The following is a 25,733-nucleotide window of genomic DNA, read 5'->3' on the forward strand; positions in this document are numbered from 1 at the left end:
GTACTACTCACCAGCCCCCGTCACTCTTCCTGAAGAACCCGCCTTTTCCATCCGCCGCTTTGCACTCTCCCTTTTGTGTCTCTGCCAAAGGGCGACTCCTCTTTGTATGTCTACCACCGTGCTTTCCCTTAGGCTTCAACGGTGGCCTACCAGACATCCTGCACACACCAGAGAAAAAAACCCGACCACCTTTGGCCTCACCTTGTGCCAGTTAGTTGCGCACCTTCATAGTTCCTTGCAAGCTGCTCTGCGCCAGCCACTCGCCCTGCATGCCTTCTGTCACCAGCCTGTCCCGCTGCTCCAGTCACATGACCACCAAGGCTTCCACGTCGACGTCTCCAGTCGCCCACCTTCACGTTGTCACTAGCCTTGTTGCCTTTGACCCAGCAACTGCGCCCTGCGCATCCTCTTCACAAAACCAGTCGTCTATCAGCAACACCACTCAAAGCTACAAGGCGGCTGTTTCTCTCGAACGCCTCAGCCTCTATAGTATCACCAGCCACCACTGACGTCCCCTCACAGCGTTGGCTCTCTCACGATCACACCAGAGGCCTCATGGTCGGCGCCTGTAGAGTAGCCAGCCTTCTCTGCGTATCCAGCCCTGCAGCTCTTTGCACCACCCACGCAGCTCCCTCTGGCTTGCCGAATCACCAGCCACGCATAGCACACCTACAAGGCGGCCTCCCTCTCTCGTCTGTGCCCCTGGCTCCAAAGGCGGCTCCGTGCATTCAAAAGGCATGTCTCTCTCTCTTTCCCCGTCGGCTCACTGTCAGCTTTTTTCCTCTCCTGATCAGCCTTGCACTCCACACAGAGAACCTCCTCGTTAGCTCTTTTTTTTCCAAGAATCCTCTGTCCAAGTGGCAACCACCCTCCGGCTCCTTTCGCCAACCTTCTTGAAGGTCGTGCTGGTGAGACAAGGTGGCAGCCAAAGGAAGCGCCAGCTGGTTCCTTTGTTGCTCGCCACTTGGTGGTGTTTTTTATTATATATATATATGTATATATACTTTTTGAAGGTGGTTCCCATGCCATACTTCAATGCCTATCAAGGCCTTCATCAAGATCTTTTTAAACCCTGAAATCCACACAAATACCACGTCTTATCACCATGGCTATCATGCCCAGACCCCCAGCGATGTGGAGACATACGGCCATTCCAAATCTGCACAGTACATCCAGACTCAAGCACAAAGAGCAAATTATATTTAGCTGGCGTCCCTTGTAGACTTCAACATTTACAGTCCAGATTGGGCTCTCTCTCCACGTAAACCAGCATATGTACATCTATTTTCACCAGAGGCTCATCAAAACCCTATCATTGACACCCTCATGCTCTTCCACCTCTTATTTGCACACATCCAAAACACCCTCTTGACAAATAAAAAGCTCATATGCTCCAAAGAAAAATGCATGCACTAACTCACTCCAAAGCCATTCAGTCTGTACATTTGCCAGGGCATTCAGGGCAAAGTTTTATTGCATACCATGCATCCCATATGTACACGGACTCAAAACACCTTTACAGAATTTTGCCTGACATCTGGCACCTTACTTAGCTGAACCACACTTTCTTCAGGCACTCTAACCTTCACCCTTCTAATGCTAGCATATGCCATTGTCTTCTCACACTGGAATTCAATTGTAGCAATTGTCCATTGGAAATGTCATATTTTTTATGCTTTACATCTGCCAACAAATTGTATGGTGCCTAACCTTCTCCCAGAAGCTGAAAATCTCCCATCCCAATCTTCTTCTCCTAACCCTAGCCTTTCCTTATTTACTAGATTCACCCTGATCCATGGGAGCTTTCCCCTTTTCTGATCTCCTCTTGGCTCTTTCTTCCCTAGCTGCCATTTCATATTCCAGCCTTTTCAACCTTGTCCTTTTATTGTCCATCACATCATTAACCTCATTTGTCTCCTCTAGAACAGCTTCCAAAATGTTCACATTGGCCAAGAAGGGACCCTGAGCAGCCTAACCTTGTACTAGCAATTGATTGCCATTTCCCCTATTTCTATGGTCCAGAGATCTATCCCCTTCCTCTCTTCTCTGAATCACTTGGTATATCCCACCTAGCTCCCTTCTAAGATGAAGACACTGAGGTGCTATGTGACCTCTCTCTACATAGTTGAAGCACTGTACCAGTTGTAATCTATTTCTTGGATGTCTCTCCCCTTGTGGCCTTCTCACTTCATGCGCTGAATCCCCTGGACAACAACGTTAAGATTGCCAATCTGTTTAGTGAGTTTGTGGATCTCCTGATGCAATCTATCCTGAGCCCTATTTGATTCTATTAACCTTGGAACTTCCACAAGGATACCCCTTTCTAGATGCATATCAATAGGTAGAGGGTCAGCTATAGGACCAGGCTATACCTGCCCATGTTTGATGTGCATACCTTCTTCTCTCTCCTTCCTTGCTAGCTCCTACTTTCTTGGATTCTTTAGCTCCTACTTCCTTAGATTCTTTCTCCATTGCTCAGTTTCTATCCTTACAGCTACGTGGACTAGTACCCTATGTATGGATATTGGATATACATGGTTGAGCATCACCATTATGTACATGATCAACCATGGGACATTCCTAACACTATCTCACATACATGGTTGAGCATCACCATTATGTACATGATCAACCATGGGACATTCCTAACACTATCTCACATACACACACACATCCCCCAACATCTTCACATCATGAGCATCCTATGATTATTTATAGACATCCTCTTAGACTCATATCCTCAATAGACATCCTCTTAGACTCATATCCTCAATAGACATATGTTGCAATGTGAACTGGTTTACTATGTGGGTGTTGGATGGATATGATCGGGTTTCATCACCATGGACAGCATCAACCATAGCTCATTTTCATCACTCTCTACATGCACTCAACCAACTAGCATCAAACCACGACTATCAAGATTCAAGGACTTCCTACAACTACTTCTTCTCATTTTCACACCTACCATGGATTTTTTATGGGGCTCTAATCCCTCATGCAAGCATCACCAAAATGCTCCTCGCAGCATGCGCATGCATGTGAGCATGTGTGCGGTAGAGTAGAAAGGATTTTTGGGTTCTATTTGGTTAAGGGTGCAAGAAATGGGGTTGTAGAAAAGGTAGAGATCATGATTTGGACTAGAATTAATAAAGGGGTGGACAGGCAAATGTAGCAGTGTGCATGTGCATAGGCAATAACATAGAGTTTATCAAATATGATAGAGCTTAAAACCATGTTATAATTGCTTTGAGACTTAGATTATCTTCAAATCCTCATTATTGGATTTCTTAAGGTTAGGGCTTATCTACTTGTTTATGGACCAACATCAATGCTTAAAACATACTTTGTACATTGTGTGACAACACTTGGTTTTCTTGTACACACAAATTTGATTTTTTTGTTTATTATTCATTTTTGCATACACTAGAAATGTAATGTGAAATGAACAATCACTTCAAGCTCCTTACATTTTTTATGTAAGTAGAGGATAATCTAAACTATCTTATCAAATTTTTATATTGATACATATATTCCAATCTCCAAAACATAAGTACAAATTACACTTTTTATGATGAAAGACAACATTTAATTAATGCACATAATGGGGATGGTGTAGTCTTTGAGATGGTTATTCATTTTGCATAATTTTTCTTCTCTTGTCTTGATATCAATAAAAGAAGTAATTATGGGCTTGTATGTAATCAAGAATGAAGATCATATGCCACAAAAAATGAGTAGGTTCATACAATTAAACAATTCTTGAATTCTGATGATTAAAAGTAAAGCCTTTCAAACTGCATATAAATGGAGTTGTAAAATTCTCGTAATCATCCCAAGTCTCATCAAAATTTAAGATATTGAAGCTACATTGGCAAATTGTTGAAATTGATTCATTGAGAAAAGCAAACAATAGGATTTAAACAATAGACTTACTTTGCCCAATAGCAATTTGCCACTTGCTAAAGCAACACTATGACAACGTGACGAAGATGCTCTCGAGTTTCTATGATACATTGGTGCCAAAGCGAGACACTGCAAGAGCCATCAAGACCAGTCATCTAGGGAAAGGAGGAATTAGAGCTTTCTTTATGGTTTTTGGACGCAAGAGTGACCCCATTTTTAGACGCAATAGTGTCCCCAGCATTCAGCAGTGCTCAACCTTCGAAGCTCAAGCTCCAGCTTAAATTGAGTTCTCTCTCTCTCTCTCTCTCTCTCTCTCTCTCTCTCTCTCTCTCTCTCGCCATCGCCATCGCCATGTGCAAACAGTGGAACCTGGTCTTCACTCTGTGCGTCGTCTTCATCACTTTCAACACAATGCCCAGCTCCATTGCGGCAGCAAACAACCAGTCGGTGTCCCCTCTCATCATCACAGCTGGTAAGAACTGCATGAGGCCTAACACCTTGACATGTGCAGTAGCTTGTTGACGGCGGCTGTGTGGCTTGTTATTGCAATCTTGTGGTGCAGGAGGCGACTCGACGCTAGAGAAGAAGACGGTGGCATTAATGCCTTCAGGGTTGCGAGAAATGGAAGAAAAGCTCCTGCATATGCCCACTGCGAGAGCACTGGAGGTGGTAGAGACCAGGGGTCGTGGAACTGAGTTTCGCCCAAGGGGGCAAAGAAGCCGTTCTTCTTCGGCTCCAGCAGCCGCCCATCATCCCCTCCTCCACGATGTCTACTTTCAGCTGGCCGCCCCTTTAGTCGGAACACTTCTCCTTCGCTTTCCTTTCCTCTAGTGTGTACACGTATTCTCTGAACTTTCCTCTTAAAGGCTTTCATTGTCGTTAGTGATTTCTACGTGTGCCCGCATTTCTGATGTATATCACCCTCATTATGGAGGCCTCAATTTCTTTTTACATTTCACGCACAAATTTTTCTTTTTACTTTTTTTAAAAGACTTTATTAAAGGTTGGAAAAGAAGTAGTAGGAGTGTTGCTTTGGCATCTAGGAGGATTTAAAGTAGGGATTTGTTTGGATGTGCTTTGGCATTTAGGTCACGTGACGAGTCACCAATAGATTAGAATCAAGTACACTAGGCACTTTATCCTTTCTAAGTTGATATATTTCATAATTTCCTCATCATATATACATATATATATATCCTATAATCGTCACAATAACCCATTACAAGCAACATGAAAAAGTCCCCTTACACCCCCCCCCCCAAAACAACAACAACAACACCCACAAAATGATATCTTCTAGGCTTCAGCTCACCACCATGATGAGGTCCTCTAGACTCCACATATGCCTATAGCTCATGCACCTCTACCAAAGCCCTGCCTATGGAGCTTGCCTCCTCTCGTCTTTGATTATGAAAATGACCATGCCTCGACAACTCATGCCTCCGTCTTTAACTATGGTCATTCATCTTTCATGTGGCAAAATGTTAATAGATCAAGAAAATACCTCCCACAAGACACCACTTAATAGCCAAGCTTCTTCATCTAGCATTACCCCACACATCAAGTCTGTGTGTGTGTGTGTGTGTGTGTGTGTGTGTGTTTACACATATGTATGTATTCACACACACACACACATGCAAGAAATTTTGGATAGTTTCTAGTACTATGGGGGAGGAAATTGTTTTGGAAAGGAGGAGGAGTAAAAGAGAAAATCCATTGAGAAGGAGAAGAAAGCACTATAAACAATCCTTGAAATCCAAAAAAGAGTCATTGTATGGAAAACCCACTTTTAAAGCAACTAGAAATATGGATGCTATCATGTGGGTTCAACTGACATGTGGACAATCCTTGAAATCCAAAAAAGAGTCATTGTATGGAAAACCCACTTATAAAGCAACTAGAAATATGGATGCTATCATGTGGGTTCAACCGACAAAGCTGCATACGGGGTTTTCTCATTGAAAAAGTTCTTGGAAGGTGTGTAACTCTCACATGAAGGGAGAGGGGTAGACCAAGGCCTTTCTTATTCATGCTAGCCCCTTCCGTGGCTCACAAAGACGTGTGTGTACCTCCATTGGTCAGTTAGTACATATAGACACATTGACTTTCCTAAGGTGTGTGTACCTCCATTGATCATACCTAGTATGTATAGGCACACTGACTTTCCTAAGATGGCATGAATGCGTGGTTTCCCTATTCCCTTGGGCCACTCCTCTTAGTGCAGTTTGATTTCAAGGGGGGGTATGAAAAGGTGCAAATCTTTAGAGGGGGGGTATTAAAAGCTGTAAATATTTAGAGGGTGCTTCCTTGAGTGTGAAGAAGGTGAAATTTATCCCATATGTGGTGAAATAAATAATCTAGTGGGTCTTTTCACATCTCTCCACCACCCCCCTCCCCCCCCCCAAAAAAAGAATCTTTTGCACAAGCCTGGGGGCTAGTTAGGCGCGGTAGGACCTACTTACTTTTTTGTTCTTGTGTGCCTTGGTTCCTTTAAAAAACAAGAAAAATATATAAGTTTAACCATAAATGTATAGTTCACTATCTCTAATTGTATTAAAGTGGTGTTTAGAAAATGTTTAAATCAAAGCCTAAGTGGCATAAAAGTTAACTCTCAAATACACTTTCTTCGTGTATTGGATCTTATAATAAGCTATAAAGAAGCTTAGACTAAAAATAAAGGAGTTGCACATGTAATTGATAGCACATAAGATGAAGTGGGATACATGCAAGATAAGTTTAAGGGCTACATTTTAAATAAAAAAAGTTTGGGAAACATGGGTTTTATGCAAGTAAGTTTTAGCGAGTTGTATAGGTGCTCTCTCTCTCTCTCTCTCTCTCTCTCTCTCTCCAGTCACATTTACTTAATGCCACATGGGCTACTTTACATACTAATTAAGCTCACTTTTTGGATACTATTTTGTAAGCTTTGTCTCATATGTGGAGCACCTTTCTTGGCGATTTGGTATCATTAGAATCAAATAATGTAACCTCCACTCAATTTCTATGTGAATATTCCTAAGCTAGCATCACTCAATTGGTGGTGATGAATGGACACTTATCAAACTAGAGGTGATGCTCACCTATCCAATTGAAGATAAGGATGATTTTGTAACTGATTGTAAAGGTGTTGCATCACCAGTGCTTCTGCTCCACCTCGATTAAGGTCTTGGTAGAGCCTACTCAATATCTCACACATTTAGAGCATACCCCCTTACAAGGGAATGCATGTCTGGGTTCAAAACCCCACATGGTGCTTGTTAAGAGGCATATGGTGCTTGTTAAGAGGCATATGGTGCTTTCTTGGTGGCATTACTTTTGGGAAAATAAAAAAAGCACTTACATGTAGTGAAAAATGGTAACTATGGGAGTGTGTGAAAAATGGTAACTAGGGGAGCATCTTGGGCCTATGCAAGTAGGTCTTGTAGAAATAGTATAGTCATGACATACTTGTAAAACCTATAGCCTTTGACCCTCTAGTCTCTCATCACAACCTTCTTTTTGAGACTCGACCCCTTTCTTACATTGTTTTATGGTTGAAGTGTGATGGAAAAAATTAAGAAAAAACAAGGCCATGGAAATGTTGCACAATTCTCATAGGTTATGCAGCTTTTGACATGTCATTTCCTAATCTAGCGAATTGCAATGGAGGCTATTCCATTCGGTTGTAGGTTGGTGGAGGGCTAGTGGAAAAAGGATGATTTTTGATAGGGTAGGTCACCCTAATGCCTGTTTTTTAAAGAATTTATTTATTTTTTGATGTGGTCACTTAAAATAAGTGGTTGTATTTTACAGCCAAAATTCCCAAAAACGGGCATGACACTTGTTAAAAAGCAATGTTGGATGGTGGTATTGTGATCATCCCTTCCCACCTATGATCACAATACCACCACATGTGTAATTGTTTTAGTTTTATAAACATGGCATCTTCTTGAGAGCCTCTGTCACTTTCTAGAACTTTTCACAATCTTGTTTTTTCTTCATAATTTTAATCTTTTCTCCACTGGTGGTGCCCAAGTTTTGAAGGTCATGGAAATAGATCCATGGAGGATGGGGGGTTCATAAGCCCCCTAGCCCCCCACAAGTTTGGATGACTGTTAAGAATCCCACCAAGCCCCCACCCCCGATTAGATTTGTTGTGAGATTCATCCCCATTGCATGCGAACAAGCTCTTTAAGCACTTGGCTTATGTTCTCTTACTTGAATCCTAAAATCCTACAAGACTAACTCCCATCTCCCTTTGTTCTTCTTGATTTGCCTCTATAGTGCTTGCCTTATCTCAGCTTTACAAGCTAATCTACTGCCTATACAATGACTTTCTCTTCCTAACCTTTAGCTCTTTTGATCTACTTGACAACTTGACACATCATTATCCAAACAACCCCAAGACAGCAACTACTACACCCCACAACTTATCTGATTTATTCACAACTTATCTGATTTATTCACAAACTAAATGTTAGGTTCAAATTTTCTTTTTGATAATAAGTATTTATCCAATTTCTTGATTTATAATAAATTTTCACAACTAAATGCTAGGCTCAAATTTCCTTTTTAATAATTAGTATTTTTAACCTCATTACATGAAATGTTAATTGTACAATATTTCCTCTAGCTTCACCCAATCCTTATTAAAGGGTGATCCTCATTCTTATATAAAAGGATACTTGTTAAGCTATTTTAGTGATGCCCTAGTTATTGCTAAAGACATTTCAAGAACCCTCATAATTAATGTGCACAATGGTGATAATTTTGACTAATTTTTCAATATAAGTTCTTGAAAACTTCTCAAAAACCTAGTTAATATGAGCAATTATTCAAGTCCCTCTCCTGATTTATTTTACAAGCCTTTTGTACATACTTGTCTAAATATCTATTGCTTGTGCCTCGACGGATGATTCACTATTAGGGCCTCGTCTACACTCATTTTATAAAGTTGTGATCTTGATAACAAGTGGGTGGAGAGGTGCTAACATCAATCTTCTCATAAAATTAATACGTACTTTAACTTGGTTTTTCTAATGGATGGTGAGAGGGAAGGCCCGTCCATTTTAACTTTTGGAGTGACTACAAGAGCTATTTGTACTAGTTCATCAATGGTTATGTCTTCTACCTTTGGAAGAATAAAACTTACTTTCCATGGTGTTTAAACCCCTAGAAACTTACTTACACACTTATTTTCCATGGTATTTAAACCCCTAGAAACTTAGATGGTTTTGTAATAGCTCGATGGTTACAAGCTAAGGGTGCCCCATTTTGGATCATTTGGGGCAAAATGAGATAAACACTCTTGCAAATAATATTACCTATTAAGGAGGAATATTTGGCGTCTTTAAAAGATTCCCTTAAGAAACAAATCTTTTTTAACTAATTCAAAAAACTCTTTACTGCAATGTAAAGAAATTTTCAAATTGACCAAAACATGTCTTTTTCAACAATTGAGAAAATAAACAATTTCGCCAAAATTTTGGAATATGAGCACTCATATGAGAAATTAAAGAATACACAATTCTATAACTTCCACAAAAAATCATTGACTCAATTTGTAAATTGATTGTGATTTTGTTTATAAAAATCTACACAAAATTTTGGGATATGAGCAGATATACAAGAAACTAAAGAATACACAATTCTATAAATTGTACAAAAAATCAATGACTCAATTTGTAAATTGATGGTAGTTGCATTTATAAAAAACTACACAAGAAGAGAAAAAACTATATTAATGCATAATTGAGTTTAGATACTATTCAGTAATTTCTACACCACCACTATAGAAAAACAACTTCTACAAATGACCAAAAATGCCTCTAGATGTAGCTCACAATCTATCCTAGCTTGACTTCTAAATAGTGATCATGGATCTAGTCTTCTTAGATTGGCTTGCTAACTTCCCATCACGATCACTCCTTAGATCTACCTTGTATGTTTCTTCATCCTCATGGGCTTGTGCTTCTTGTTGTATTTTCACAAGCATTTTTACTATAGAGATCTTCAGAGATTAAGGTTGATCATCAGTTCCACCTATCAATATAAGCTTCATTACTTGGAATCACTCTTCTTGCTACTGTAGACACTCTTAGCTCAGTTATGCCAATCCATCTTTGTGGTCTAGGATCATTGGCTCTAATCAAAGTCTCCATGAGCTCTTTGACTTCTCTTATGATGCTTTCATTTTCCTGAGACCTTAAAAGGATTTACACCATCCTTAATGCAAGTTTGAAAGACTACAATAACTTGTTAGTTGACTTCAAAAAAAGCTCTGCAAAAGACTCTCAAATGCTATCATACATGGGATTGTATGGAGATTCAACAAAACTTTTATCCTTGGCAGACTTGCTTCAGCCCCCTCAAAAAAAATTTAAAAGTAATTTGAGATCATATGTTTCTTTTGATACCATTTTCCTCATAAAAACCTTTAACTCTTGGAATATCAGATAGTTGTCCTTGGCATCTCTTAGTTTATAATGCCTTAGGAACATTACCAAAAATAAATGAGAAAAATTATCTTTTGATAGCTTGAGTGCATATGGATGTGCTCATAGAATTGGTATAATAACCCAAGCTAACACCTTAACCTCTTCATTGATTATGTCACATAGCTCAATCAATAGAGTGTTCAATTTTGAGGTATTCTTTAGCTAAAAACTGCTTAAAGTACCCCATTGGCTTAGTTTAGTTATGTCTCCTTCAATCTACTCTTTGATCTTTGTAAGGTAGGAAAAGATGTAGGAAACGACCACTTGTCGTGGGGCTTTTCCCAACCACACTCAGGAGCATAAAAAACTAAACCGAGAAGCCAATGTTCCATGACCTAGTTCACAAATGCAAGGGTAGGGTGTGTCACTCACCTTGTGAATACTTGTGCTTGGGATCCTCGTAGGTTTTATAGGCCAGCAAGACACAAGAAAGTAAGATAGTAGAGAAGAAGAGAACTCTATTTATTATGCATAAGAGAATGAATGGTGAGATTATAATTTGACCCTTATCTTGGTCCCAAGTCTTCACACCTTGGCCGGGGTCATACTTAAAACATAGGTCCATGGCTATCCAAGGCCACCTAGGCTTGTGCAAACATTTAATTTAAGCATGCAATCTCAATAATTAATCCCATGGCATGTCTTTCATTAGGTATGCATGATAGATTATCCACCATGACATGTTTTTTATAAGGCCTCACCTACAGTGAAATCAAACTCGAGAAGAATCAATGAAAACCACCTTGTGATTCTCCCCTGTGGAGTAAACAAGGTACAAGAGGGCTTGATGATCAACATAAAAAATAAATTGATTAGCAAGAAGGTAATGCCTCAATTTATTAATAGCATATACCATTCCTAAACCCTCATGTTCTGTGGTGGTATAATTAGTTTCAATTGTATTCCATTGATAACTTAAGAAACTAATGGGTTGGCTACTATCAATGGTTCATACTATTCTATACTGAGATAGCTAGACCTTTGTGCAGGCGTCTCATTATATTTGGGTGATAAAAGAATGCCAAAAAGCCTAGCCACATTGAAGCAAGATTTGGCTAGCTCTTCCATACTATGAGTGCTACCCATAAATCTTTGAACTCCCTTTTAGTTTGTGGATGGTAGTAATTCCAAAATGACTTTGATTTTGCCCTCATCTATAGAAATACCATTTTGGGCACTATATGTCCCAACATCACTCCATGATTGACCCAAAATTGGTATTTGAAAGGGTTTAATGATATGCGATAAAGCCTACACCTTTCAAAGATCTTTCTCCAAGCATGCTAGATATTATTTCCAAGATGAATGAATGCATAAGTCATCTAAGAAAGCTTTAAAAAACTCTCTTAAGAAGTCCTTAAAGGTAGTGTCATCAACCTTTGGAACATGGCTAGTGCATTGGTTAGGCCAAATGGCATAACATAATAAGCATACACCCCACCTTCTATAACAAATGGTGTTTTAGCATGGCTCTCATGTTCAATGGAAATTTTATTATATCCCAAGTATCCATCTAAAAAAGCTATAATCTTCCTTGCCTACAACTGCCTCTATCACATGTTCAGAATAAGGCAAGGGGTAGTGATCCTTGCGGGTGGAAGCATTCACTTTCTTGTGGGATTTAGCACATACTCTAAGTTTTCCCTTTTTCTTAGGCACAACCATGATAGGTGAAACCCACTCTAAGTGTTTGATCTCATAAATGAATCCACATTCAATAAGCTTGTCAATTTCTTCCTTCACAATTTTGCTATATTTATGCTTTGCTAGACTAGTCACACATTTAGTACCATTAGGATGGTGTGTTGTATAATACTAGAAGGCACTCCTTTCATGCCATGATAAGTCCACACAAAGCTCCTTGAGGAGACCTACAAGTTTAGCCTCCTCGACATTATTTAAGTCCTTGGCTATGTAGACAGGCTTATGATCTTCTCTTGGTTCAGCTAAGTCTACTTCCTTGACCTTTATAAGCCCATTATAGACTCCTCTACTCTCACTTTTGGGGTTATGTTTGTCATTATCAAACACTAACTTGTGTTCCCCTATGTTGTATGACTTATAATTCTTAGGTTCTGGGGTGCAAATCAGGCTCGAAGTCAATATTAGATAAAATGGGAAAAATCCCTCAAAATGGGAATGTATTTAAAAAATTTGTTTTGGCCATAACTTGAACATGCAAACTCCAAATTTGTCGGACAAAGTAGATCTAGATTCTACTTTTCAAGCTCTTTCCAATGATATGTCACATGAATATTTTTTGACAAACTTTTAAATGAGTTTACCATACCCCCACTTTTTTCATGGGAATGGGATTTTTCCCACTTTATCTAATATTGACTTCTCATTTTATTTTCCTTTGCATCAGCTGCTTTAGTTGTAGCCTTAGCCTCTCGCTCCTTATGTATGAGTTCACAATTTTATTTCCTGGCTAATCGAATCGATTTTGGTTTATCAGAGAATTTCAACTTAGCTATATCAATTGGGGTGTCCTACAATACTTGACCTTTTGTAACTCCTCTCCCCAATTGTATATATACTTTTGATGTAAGTCTACTACACCCATGTACTGGAGCCATCGGGCGGTAGTTGTTCTCTCTTATAGCCTTTTATGATGATTCACTGCATAGCATTTACATGTCCACCATCTTCAGATATGCTCCTTGGTTTTTTGAAGAACTTTATCCCTTTCTTTAGCTTGGTAATCTGTATATCAGATGTAGAGATACTCCATGCTAACTCTGTTTTTCTTATGTGGTAACTAAGGAGTTGGTATCAATTTCAGTCTCTATTTCAGACTCCTCTCACCAATGAATGTCTGCCTCACTTGATGTTTCAACATCTTGATGTTAAGGTTGCATCACATTCCCATTAGTTGGGTAACAATACCATCAACCATTTTAACCACAACACCTAAGACTTCAAGCCTAGATCTAGCCATTTTTTCCTAGAATGTTTTTGGTGATTATACTGACTTCTGCACCACCATCATCAAGGACTCCCTTTATTGTGATTCCCTTGGCGCGGTGACTGGTAGTAATGCATTGGATTCATCGCCTTCAAAGTATTGACCCAATTTATTCAATAATATTTTGGTGTACTCATCCTCTACTTGGGTTCTTGGATCTTTTATGACTTTGTTAAAATTGTAAATCAGTGTGATTGGTTGTGTCTAGATTGGACAAGATTGTATGGTCATGGTTTCCCTACCTAATGAAAAGATGCAAGGGAGAGGATAGCTTGAGCTCTTGAAGCACGCACACACTCACAAAACCCTAAAAGAGAACACACAAGGTGAGAGGCTGAAAATCTTCTTCTTCTCCATCCAACACTCAACACACCATATACAAAGATAAGAGTACACCCAATATGAAAGGTACTCAACCAAATACATACTAGGGTTCTCTGTAGGGTGAACCCAACTAAGTGAGCTGGTGTTATAACTATGCCAGTCTCTAGAATGGCTGTCACACACAGCCTGTCATCCCACTAGCCGCATATCACCCATGATCTCACCAACCATGCCAGTGGTGTAAGTGTGGGGCCTATCCTCCCCACGCAAGTCATCAGTGTCCACCGCGCCTCACTAGATGAGATGGATATCTCAATACTCCCCCTCGACCTCAACTCCATCTCATGTACACCAAGCGAAGCCCTAAATCTGCTTAGCTTCTTTGTACCCAATGCTTTGGTGAAGATGTCAGCGACTTGATCCTGTGTGTGCTAACATAAACAAGGTTAATGTCTCCTGCCAAAACCTTCTCTCTGACAAAAATGGTAGTGGACCTCTATATGCTTTGTGCGAGCATGAAAAATTGGGTTCTTGGCCAACTATATACTGCTAATGTTGTCACAAAAAATAACAACTTGTCTATCCATTGATAGACCCAAATCTGCAAGTAGATTTCTCAACCAAGCTACCTCACATGCTGCCATAGCAGCACCTCTGTACTCGGCCTCTGTATACTGGATAGAGCAACTGTAGGCTGCTTCTTGCTGCTCCAAGTCACAGCAGCACTCCCCAAAGAAAACATGAAGCCACTAGTAGATCTTCTATCTGAGATTCTACCAGCCCAATCAGCACAAGTATGTATCTCAATGCATCCAAATGCGGCTTCTGGAGGAACCTGCGTGAATTGAATCACCAACCCAACAGCATAGCTTAAATCTGGCTTGGTGATCGTCATGTAGATCAAGCTTCCTACTATGCACCTATACATAGTAGGATCCTCCAAAATCTCTCTTGAATCTACACTCAACTTGCCATTTTCATCCAATGGTACTGAGATAGGCTTACAGCTTGTCATACCATACTTGGACAACATGTCCAAGCCATACTGTCTCTGTAGTAATCCAATACTATGTGGTGACCTAATCACCTCAATGCCCAAGAAATATCTGAGCTCCCCCAAAATCCTTCATCTCAAACTTCTGTCTAGGCAAGATCTTTACATCAAAGATCTCTACATCATGGTCCCCCGTAATGATTAAGTCATCTACATAGATGACAACAAGCACAACCCCTTTATCACCGTGTCTCACATACAGCGCGAAATCTGCATTGGCTACATGAAAGCCAATGGTGACAAGGTATTCAGAAATCTTGTCAGACCATCCTCTTGGTGCTTGTTTTCAGCCATACAAGGCTTTCTTCAACCTGCAAACATGATCAGGGTGACTCACATCCTCATAACCAGGTGGCTGCAACATATAAACCTCTTCCTGCAAATCCCAATGTAAGAATGCATTCTTTACATCCATCTGATGTAAAGACCATTGCTTTGACGTATTTCAAAGGGGTTGAATGGATGGTAGTATCAGATCTTTGGTCAAATAGTCCACCACTACCCATTGGATGTACATTACCAACCATGAGGTTGGGGTTGAATGGATAGTAGTATTAGATCTTTGGTCAAATATCCACCACTACCCATTGGATGTACATGACCACGACGTTTACTCTAAGGATTGAGTCATCAAATTGTAGTTAGACATGGATTTTGGACCAATCGTGGACCATTTTATCTTCACACATAAATGGTCTTCCTAAGATCATTTCATAAGAATCAGGTTACTTTTGGAAAAGTCCATGAATGTCTGCCTCACTTGATGTTTCAACATCTTGATGTTAAGGTTGCATCATCACATTCCCATTAGTTTGGTAACAATACCATCAACCATTTTAACCATAACACCTAAGACTTCAAGCCTAGATCTAGCCATTTTTTCCTAGAATGTTTTTGGTGATTATACTGACTTTTGCACCACCATCATCTTGAAAGGACTCCCCTTATTGTGATTCCCTTGGCGCGGTGACTGGTAGTAATGCATTGGATTCATCACCTTCAAAGTATTGACCCAATTTATTCAATAATATTTTGGTGTACTCATCCTCTACTTGGGTTCTTGGATCTTTTATGACTTTGTTAAAACTGTAAATCAGTGTGATTGGTTGTGTCTAGATTGGAAAAGATTTTATGGTCATGGTTTCCCTACCTAATGAAAAGATGCAAGGGAGAGGATAGCTTGAGCTCTTGAAGCACGCACACACTCACAAAACCCTAAAAGAGAACACACAAGGTGAGAGGCTGAAAATCTTCTTCTTCTCCACCCAACACTCAACACACCATATACAAAGATAAGAGTACACCCAATATGAAAGGTACTCAACCAAATACATACTAGGGTTCTCTGTAGTGTGAACCCAACTAAATGAGCTGGTGCTATAACTATGCCAGTCTCTAGAATGGCTGTCACGCAAGCCTGTCATCCCACTGGCCGCATATCACCCATGATCTCACCAACCATGCCAGTGGTGTAAGTGTGGGGTCTATCCCCCCCAGGCGGGTCATCAGTGTCCATCGCCTCACTAGATGAGCTAGATATCTCAACACTCCCCCTCGACCTCAACTGCATCTCATGTACACCAAGCGAAGCCCTGAATCTGCGTAGCTTCTCTATACCCAATGCTTTGGTGAAGATGTCAGCGACTTGATCCTGTGTGTGCTAACATAAACAAGGTCAATGTCTCCTGTCAAAACCTTCTCTCTGACAAAATGGTAGTGGACCTCTATATGCTTTGTGCGAGCATATTGGGTTCCTGGCCAACTGTATAGTGCTAATGTTGTCACAGAAAATGACAACTTGTCTATCCACTGATAGACCCAAATATGCAAGTAGCTTTCTCAACCAAGCTACCTCACATGTTGCCATAGCAGCACCTCTGTACTCGGCCTCTGTATACTAGATAGAGCAACCATAGGCTGCTTCTTGCTGCTCCAAGTCACAGCAGCACTCCCCAAAGAAAACATGAAGCTACTAGTAGATCTTCTATCTGATATACTACCAGCCCAATCAGCATCTATGTACCCATGTACACATATCTCTATCCTAGTTTCATAAAATAGTCCACAATGCAAAGCAGACCTCACATACCTCAGTATGCGTCTCAATGCATCCAAATGCGACTTCTGAGGAACCTGCATGAATTGACTCACCAACCCAATAGCATAGCTTAAATATGGCTTAGTGATCATCATGTAGATCAAGCTTCCTACTATGCACCTATACATAGTAGGATCCTCCAAAATCTCTCCTGAGTGAATCTGCACTCAACTTGCCATTTTCATCCAATGGTACTGAGATAGGCTTACAGCTTGTCATACCATACTTGGACAACATGTCCAAGCCATACTATCTCTGCAGTAATCCAATACTATGTGGTGACCTAATCACCTCAATGCCCAAGAAATATATGAGCTCCCCCAAAATCCTTCATCTCAAACTTCTGTCTAAGCAAGATCTTTACATCAAAGATCTCTGCATCATGGTCCCCCGTAATGATCAAGTCATCTACATAGATGACAACAAGCATAACCCCTCTATCACTGTGTCTCACATACAACGAGAAATCTGCATTGGCTACATGAAAGCCAATGGTGACAAGGTATTCAGAAATCTTGTCAGACCATGCTCTTGGTGCTTGTTTTCAGCCATACAAGGCTTTCTTCAACCTGCAAACATGATCAGGGTGACTCACATTCTCATAACCAGGTGGCTGCAACATATAAACCTCTTCCTGCAAATCCCCATGCAAGAATGCATTCTTTACATCCATCTGATGTAAGAATGCATTCTTTACATCCATCTGATGTAAATACCATAGCTTTGATGCAGCACAACTCTCACTGTTGCCATCTTGGCAATTGGGCTGAAAGTTTCCTCATAATCAATGCCATATGGCTGCAAATATCCTTTGGCTACCAATCTAGCCTTGTACCTGCTTATGCCTCCATCACTGTTATGTTTTACTTTGTACACCCACTTGCATCCAATGGCTTTCTTGCCTTCAGGCAATTGCACTAAATCCCAAGTCTCATTTCCATATAGTGCATCCATCTCCTCATCCATAGCTTTCTCCCAACACACATTTCCAACAGCCTCATCAATGCATGTGGGCTCTACAACCTGCACAACTTTTGCCATGTATGCATAGTGATGTGCCACATAACCATCATAGGTAAACCTCTACACAGGATTCTTCACTCTCCCAGATCTTCGTAGCTTTGCATTCATGGCTTCCATAGCCTTCTTTACACGAGGTGTTCTCATAGTTGGTATCCCAAGATCCTTATCAAGGCTCATCTCTGAGTCACTAGACTCTCCATCAACATGAGAATGCCATGCAAAAATGTCAGGCATACTAAGGGACTCAACCACTTTCTCTTTTCCTTTATATGTGATGTGCATTTGCAGGACTGGTATTATGACGCAGCTTACCACTCCATGGTCTATCAACTGAACCACTAGATGAGAACTCTCCTAGTCCACTCAAAGACTATGATTGTTGACTTGTATTCTGTGCAACCACATTTCCACTCACATCAGCCCCAACAGCTTCTTTTTCATCAGCAGCATACCAACTGCTCATCTCATCAAAAACAACATCCCTGCTTACCCTCAACTCACGTGTAGCAGGGTTATAACACCTGTATCCCTTTTGATCAAGGGAATATCCAATAAACACACATTTTTCAGCTTTTGGATCCAGCTTAGTTCTCAGCTCATCTGGCACATGCACATATGCAATGCATCCAAAGACTTTCAGAATGAGACAAATCAAGTTTTCTGCTAGTAAACCTCTCCTCTGGAGTTACATCATGTATAGTTGTAGTTGGAGTCCTATTCATGATGTAAACTGCTGTAAAAACAGCCTCAGCCCAATAGCTATGCGGCATTATTCTTCTCTCCCATCAATGCTCGTGCTATTCATGATGTAAACTGCTGTAAAAACAGCCTCAGCCCAATAGCTATGCGGCATATTCTTCTCTCCCATCAATGCTCGTGCAATCTCAGCAATGTGCCTATTTTTTCGCTCAACAACTCCATTTTGCTGCAGAGTGTATCTACATGTAAACTGTCTCCGAATACCATTCTTCTTCAAAAAATCAGAGAACTCATTGGAGAAGTACTCCCCCCCTCCATCTAACTTTAGGCACTTTACATATTTCCATGTTTGCTTTTTAACCATAACTCTGAAATTTTGAAAATGAGTGAACACCTCACTCGTCTCCTTCATGAAGTATACCCACACTTTCCTTGTGTGGTCATCAATAAATGTCACATAATACCTGCAGCCTCCCATAGACATGGTCTTCGTAGGACCCCATACATCTAAATGCACAACATCTAGTGCATTTCTGCTCACATTTATGTCACGTGGAAATACATGCTTTGTTTGCTTTCCAAATCGGCATGCTTCACATATTTTCTGCATACCTTCAACTTTAAACTTTGGCAGCCCTGTCACAATTCCTTTAGTCTGCATAGACTTCATTCTCTATACATTCACATGTCCAATTCTTTAATGCCAAATTTCTGTGTCTGCAACAATTCTTGAACCATTTGCAAACATCGCAGCACTCACTTCAGGCATGTTTACATTCAATGTAAACATTCTGCCACTCTATTGCCTTTTGCAAAACCAACCTGCACTTGTCTTTAAAGTCTTCAACATAACAACCATCAGGGTTAAACCGAACCTGCAAACCCTGCTCAATCATCTGGCCAACTGAAACCAGATTCTTTTTTATGGTTTAGAATTTATACAAGGTGATCTTGGTGCCTTCATCTCTCGAATGAAGGGACTCATGGCGCAACTTGCATTGGTAAATGCTAAGGTAGGTGATGAAAATGCGGCTGCAATATTACTCAAGTTAGTGGTTAAGGTTTATGGTACCTTGGTCACTAGAGAGGGTCATCTCATCTCTCCTTAATGAAGAAGAAGAGGATCAAGGCAAGTGGCGCATCATCATTTGGTAGTACCATCAATGAGGCTTTGTACACCCAATATGGCTCACTCAAATGCTCTTTTTGTAAAAGAAAGGGACATACAGAAGCCAAGTGTTTTAACAAGGATTCTATGTGCAAGAAGTGTGGCAAATGTGGAGAGCATAGTCACTTTTAGTCGGGAGTGCACCCATAAAAAAGAAGAGGGCAACTTTACTTCTAGTCGGGCTTCCTCCTTGCACAATCCTTTGATAACATTTTTTTTAGTACCATCACTTCCATTTATCCTTTCTTGTAATAAGCTTGTCTTCTAAAGGAATTTTCTTTTATGTATCCAACTGATGTAGTGCAATACCTTAACCTTGTGTTGGTATAGTGTGATTGGTTGTGTCTACATTGGATAAGCTTTTATGGTTTTGATTGCCCTACTTAATAGGGTGGTGCCTTGTTTTATTGATATCTATGGACACAAAAGAATCCTTCTCTCTTACAAGGTTGATAGTTAATCCAGGTTAATGTGTTGACTTATTCTCTTGTGTGTGTAACCCTATCACTTCTCATGTCTCTCATGTATTCTCACACCATACACAGACACACACTCTACTATGCTTCCACTATCCACTCCTCTGACGTTCCATATTTGTTAATAGACTTAAGTCAGTGAAATTCCTTTCAGCATTAATCTCATCTAAAACAATATTCTCACTATCCCCAAGATCTGCTAATCTTTACAAGTTTCTGATATCTTGGAGGGCAGTCTCTTGAGACAGAGTATCACCTTTAAGATCTCTTTTTTTCTTGAGAGGTTCTTCATAAAGTGCTTTCTCCCTGCTATTTTTATCATGTGTCACTTCTACCACCTTAGTTTGGTTCTTCTTAGTATAGACATGAGTCATAATGTCTCGCAAGTAAGTTGATGGCAAGTTTTGCATTGTACACAACTTTCTTTATGCCAACCAACAAGATTACTCCAGCCACAATATAACTTCTCTTGATGTAGAGTGAAGAGTTATCTAAATTTTAACTTTCTTGATGGTGGTACTAGGAGAATATCTCTCATCTTGATGTCCATCCATTCCATAGAATGAAGAAGCTTGTCTCTCTAACATACCCTCTTTAATGTCTCCATGTCCTTGTGCATGACTGTTAACCTGTGTGCATGTGCAGCTACTAACATAGTGTCTTGAAAGAATTCTATAAGGAAATCCTTTGCTGCTTCCTGAAAGGTGTAGACTACACTTCTCTACCACATCAATCAAAGTGACCATTGATCACAAACCTCTCTTAGAAGTCTCTAAAATAGTGCCTTAGGGATTGAAAACCCTATGGCCTTCTGAGCTTGTCTAACATGTCTTAGAACACTTATGTTTTGATTAATCTTCTTTTCTTTGCTTGGTTCAATATGCACATTGACTTTCCCTTCCTTGGATGTGAAGTTGTAGGAACCTTTGCAATAGGAGGACCCTCTCCACTCTTCTCGGCAGTTGACTTTGTTCTTGCCATGAAGCCACTCCAAAAAGAACCAAAGGTAAAAATGACTCTACAAACTAATAGCCTTGAAAAGTGGTTTGGGGGGATGAAAAGACTGAAGAGGTGATAAAATTGATTTGCAAGGCTACTCACTTCCAAACGAAAGTCTAAATGTGACAATAGTCGTCTAAAGCGAAAAGGCTATGTTAGTGGTGTCTTGAAACACTCTAATTGAATTTGGAGACTACTCCTTAAGAGGAAAACAAGGGTAAATGAGAAGTCTGGTTACTTGTTTTCTTGTTGCCTTAGCTTGGAAGGGTAAGCTAGCACAGAGAGCCTGTTAAAGATAGAGAGCTTGGTGAAGAAGGAGAGCCTATTGAAGAAGAAGCACAAGGGACCAACAGAGTTTTTTTAGTTTCCAAAACTATCACATGATGTTTATACAAGTTGACTCCCAATGGCTGTCTCAAAAATCATGCCCAAAAGGTACATATGTGTCTGGAAACCACGACGACTTGTCTGAAAAATCATGCCAAAAAGTGCGACAAAAATCAAGGACAAAGTGGTCATGCATGCAAAATTAAAGTACTATTTTTGAATGTTTTCTTTACATCTCTAAATGCCCCTCCATGTCTTCTTCTTCGTCTACCTACTAGCCCCATTTCATTCTCTGGAATCCCATCTGCTACTACCCCCCAAAGCTTTGTAGGTTGTTTCCTTCTCCAACCAGTCTCCTTCTTACTGTGCAACCACGTGGAGCTATCTCCTACTCCCTCAAGCTTGATAACCTATCCTACACAGCTAGATTATTCCCTTTCTTCACAGCAGTGAAGTAGGATCCTTGCAATGGATCTAGTTCAAAAAGGTACTAAGTTCAATACTGAAATCTTTAGAAATGCTGCTAGCCTCAAAATGTGATTTGGGAGCATGGAATTAAAATGAGCGCCCTATATCACGTTTGGGGGCTAGGTGATAGCCCCCCAAATGCGATTTAGGGCCCTCATGTTTTGTGTTACATGCCCCCAAATCGCGTTTGGGGACTAGCAGCATTATGTGTATGTTTTGGGGTATAGCCTTGGTCTATCAGCATTATGTGTATGTTTTGGGGTATAGCCTTGGTCTATCAGCATTTTGTGTATCAACATCCCTTAAGCCCTAGATTTCTTTGAGGGAGGATGGGGCTCAAATGAAAAGTTTGCCTTAGTGGGTGAGTCTATCCTCCCAGCTTTTTGGAAACCAAGATGAACGAATTCTTAGAGTTAACCTAGGGGAGAAGAACTATTGAAGTGTATCACCAAGCGTTCGCTCTCCTCAAATACTCGCCACCGCTGGACGAAGAACAGCTGATGGCCAGGTCCATTCGGGGGCTGAACAAACCTTTGAATATCCTAGTGAAGAATGCCAAGCCAGTTTCCATGGTCAAAGCAGTGTAGATGGCAAAATATTTCGCCAAGGCCTTTGATGTCAAGGTCCCGCCGAAGCCAGCACCATCATCTTTCAAAAGATTTCTATCTCCAGAAGGTGATTCCAACCTTCTACCGCCTAAGAGACAACAAAGTCAAGCTCAAGATATGGAAAGTTCCAGAATGGAAGAAAGGTGGTTTCCCGGAACTCAATCCATGTAATTAAATGGAAAAAGAGAAGTTTTGGTATATTAAAATAATGAATATTTTATTTAAAGAGGAAGTTTAGATAAATTTATTTTATGCATGAGAAAATTTAAATGATAAAAGAGGAATTTCCATGACATTTGGAATTCAATCATTTAAATAGTAAAAGTGGAATTCTTGGCAAATTTGAATTAATGGATATTTATATTTAAATTTAAAAAGGAATTGTAGATAAATTTAATTTATGCATGAGAAAATTTAAATGATAAAAGATGAATTCCCATGACATTTGGAATTCAACCATTTAAATGGTAAAAGTGGAATTCTTGGTAAAATTAAAATAATAGATATTTTATTAAAGAAAAGAGAAATTTTAGATAAATTTATTTTATGATAAAAGAGGAATTCCCATGACATTTGGAATTCAATCATTTAAATAGTAAAAGTGAAATTCTTGGCATATTACATTAACATCCATTCTTCTCATACACATCCTTATCCATTTTTTCACATACTCATTCACATCCATTCTTCTCATACACATTCACATCCATTATCATCACATACATTCACTCATATCCCATATCACTCATTCTGATTCACATGACACCACATCTCAACCATTCATTCACATTTATTTGATTCACATCGCATCTCATCACATCTATCCACATCACATTCTCATCACTTCTATTAATATCACATCCATCCATCCATTCATTCACATCTATCTGATTCTCATCACATTCGCGTTTAAACATAGAATTTAAGAGAATTTCTAATTTTTGATATAAAGATTCTTTACGCATCTATTTATGCATAAAATCACCTTCAGTGGGAATAACACTTTTAACAAAATCCTTTTATGCATAACAATCACCTTCAGTGGGAATAACACTTTTAACAAAATCCTTTTATGCATCTATTTATGCATAAATTTAATTTAAGGAAAATAACACTTTTAAAATAAAAATAAATCCTTTATGCATCTTTCTATGCATAAAATCAATTTTAATGAAATTAACACTTTTGGAATAAAAATAAATTCCCTTATGCATCTTTCTATGCATAAAATCAAAATTAATGAGAATAACTCTTTTGAAATAAAAATAAATTCCTTTATGCATCTTTCTATGCATAAAATCATAATCATTGAGAATAACTCTTTTGAAATAAAAATAAATTCCTTTATGCATCTTTCGATGCATGAAATAAAAATTAATGAGAATAACTCTTTTGAAATAAAAATAAATTCCTTTATGCATCTTTCTATGCATAAAATCAAAATTAATGAGAATAACTCTTTTGAGATAAAAAAATTAAATCTTTTATGCATCTTTCTATGCATAAATTTAATTTTAATGGGAATAACACTTTTGAAATAAAAATAATTCTTTTATGCATCTTTCTATGCATAAATTCAATTTTAATGGGAATGACACTTTTGAAATAAAAACAAATCTTTTAGAATGCACAAACGGAAGGAATTACTCTTTTAGAATAACCTAATGATAAACTTTAGTTCCACAAAATTTTTTAAAAAATTTACCATAACCTCCTTTGTATGGCTGACCATTTCTCAATTTTAACATTCAATTTATGACTTGAATTAGTCCAATTTGAATTCTAATATCTCTAATCTACTCCATTTTCCAAAAATCAAGAGTGTAAACAATGACAAGAGTTTAATCAATCTTTTAATTAAACTTTATAGGATCAAGAAGGGCTAAATTGTAAAGAAGAGAAGGGGGTGGCCTTTCCATCAAGGCATAGCATCAGATTTTAATTCAAACATTTACAAAGCATAAAATTTAAGAAAACCATAGATTTAAAATTCACAATAAGTAAGAATTAAGCTTACATGGAACTTGTAAGCTTACATGGAACTTGTAAGCTTTCCTTTAGCTTGAGGTATTGAGGGTTCTACTCTTGTTTGCAACAAGAGTGGCCACCAGTTCTTTTGGAGAGGATTTAGTCAAAAATAATTGAATTATCAATTGATCTGACTTTGGGGAGGAGTAGAGTAATAGTGCATAAACACTATTAACCTTTTACAAAGGGGGAAGCTTCTATTTATAAGAAAAAATGAGCCTCTAACGAAGCAAACTGATTCTAGAATTTTTCAGATCAGTTTGGTCAATTTTTGACCATTTTTGGGTCAGTTTAGTTTATCTTTGAATTTAAATAAATTATCCCATAATTCCAATATACTAGGAATTTCTCTTTTCCCATCCAAATGATGGAATTCCAAATATTCCTCTTTTAACATTTAATTATTTCTCATAGATAAATAAAATTATCTAAAAAATTATCTTTAAATTTAAATGAATTATCCAATAATTCCAATGTGATAGAAATTTCTCTTTTACCATCCAATTGATGGAATTCCAAATGTAGTGGGAATTCCTCTTTTATCATTTAAACTTATATATGCAAAAAGATAAATTTAACTAAATTTTCTCTTAAAAATTAAATAAAAATCTTTATTAATTCCTTTACACTAGGAATTACACTTTCCTTATTTAATTATTTGAATTCCAATATGGTGGGAATTCCTCTTTCATCGTATAAATTTATCTATGCAAAAAGATAAATTTAACTAAAAGGTTTGATCCAAGAGAGAGGAGAGATAAAAATATCACAATATTTTTGAGTTTAAAACTCCACCACACATGTGAAATAGGCGCCTCCTTGAAGGGCCACCTTTTCCTTACACATGTGTCAAAAATGAATCATTATATCCAAAATATCTCATTTTTTAGTAATACTCAAAGTTTTTTACTAATAAACATTGTACTCAGTCGACTCTTCATCTTACGTGGTCATTTACTCATTTTTGGGTATTTTTCTTTTATAAATTGGATTTATCTCCTCCCCACACTTGGATTGATCCTATTAGCCCATAAGAACCTTAATTGGACCATAATCCAAAACTAGACCTTTAGGCTAAGGTCCTTTATACCCATTTCTAATTAATTCCAAT

At 38.8% G+C, this 25,733-nt stretch overlaps 1 protein-coding gene across 1 annotated transcript; it reads left to right on the forward strand.

The window, feature by feature from the left end:
* The first annotated feature begins 3,854 nt into the window (after positions 1–3,854).
* On the forward strand, positions 3,855–4,859 carry LOC147617763 (uncharacterized). Its single transcript, XM_086775572.1, has 2 exons — positions 3,855–4,378; positions 4,469–4,859. Exons 1-2 carry the CDS (start codon positions 4,258–4,260, stop codon positions 4,735–4,737), a joined length of 390 nt encoding a protein of 129 aa, XP_086631698.1. The 5' UTR covers positions 3,855–4,257; the 3' UTR covers positions 4,738–4,859.
* Positions 4,860–25,733: the final 20,874 nt, after the last annotated feature.

The sequence above is a fragment of the Cibotium barometz genome, chromosome 36 (assembly GCF_041138505.1).
Source record: "Cibotium barometz isolate CiBa-2024 chromosome 36, ASM4113850v1, whole genome shotgun sequence".
NCBI lineage: Eukaryota > Viridiplantae > Streptophyta > Polypodiopsida > Cyatheales > Cibotiaceae > Cibotium > Cibotium barometz.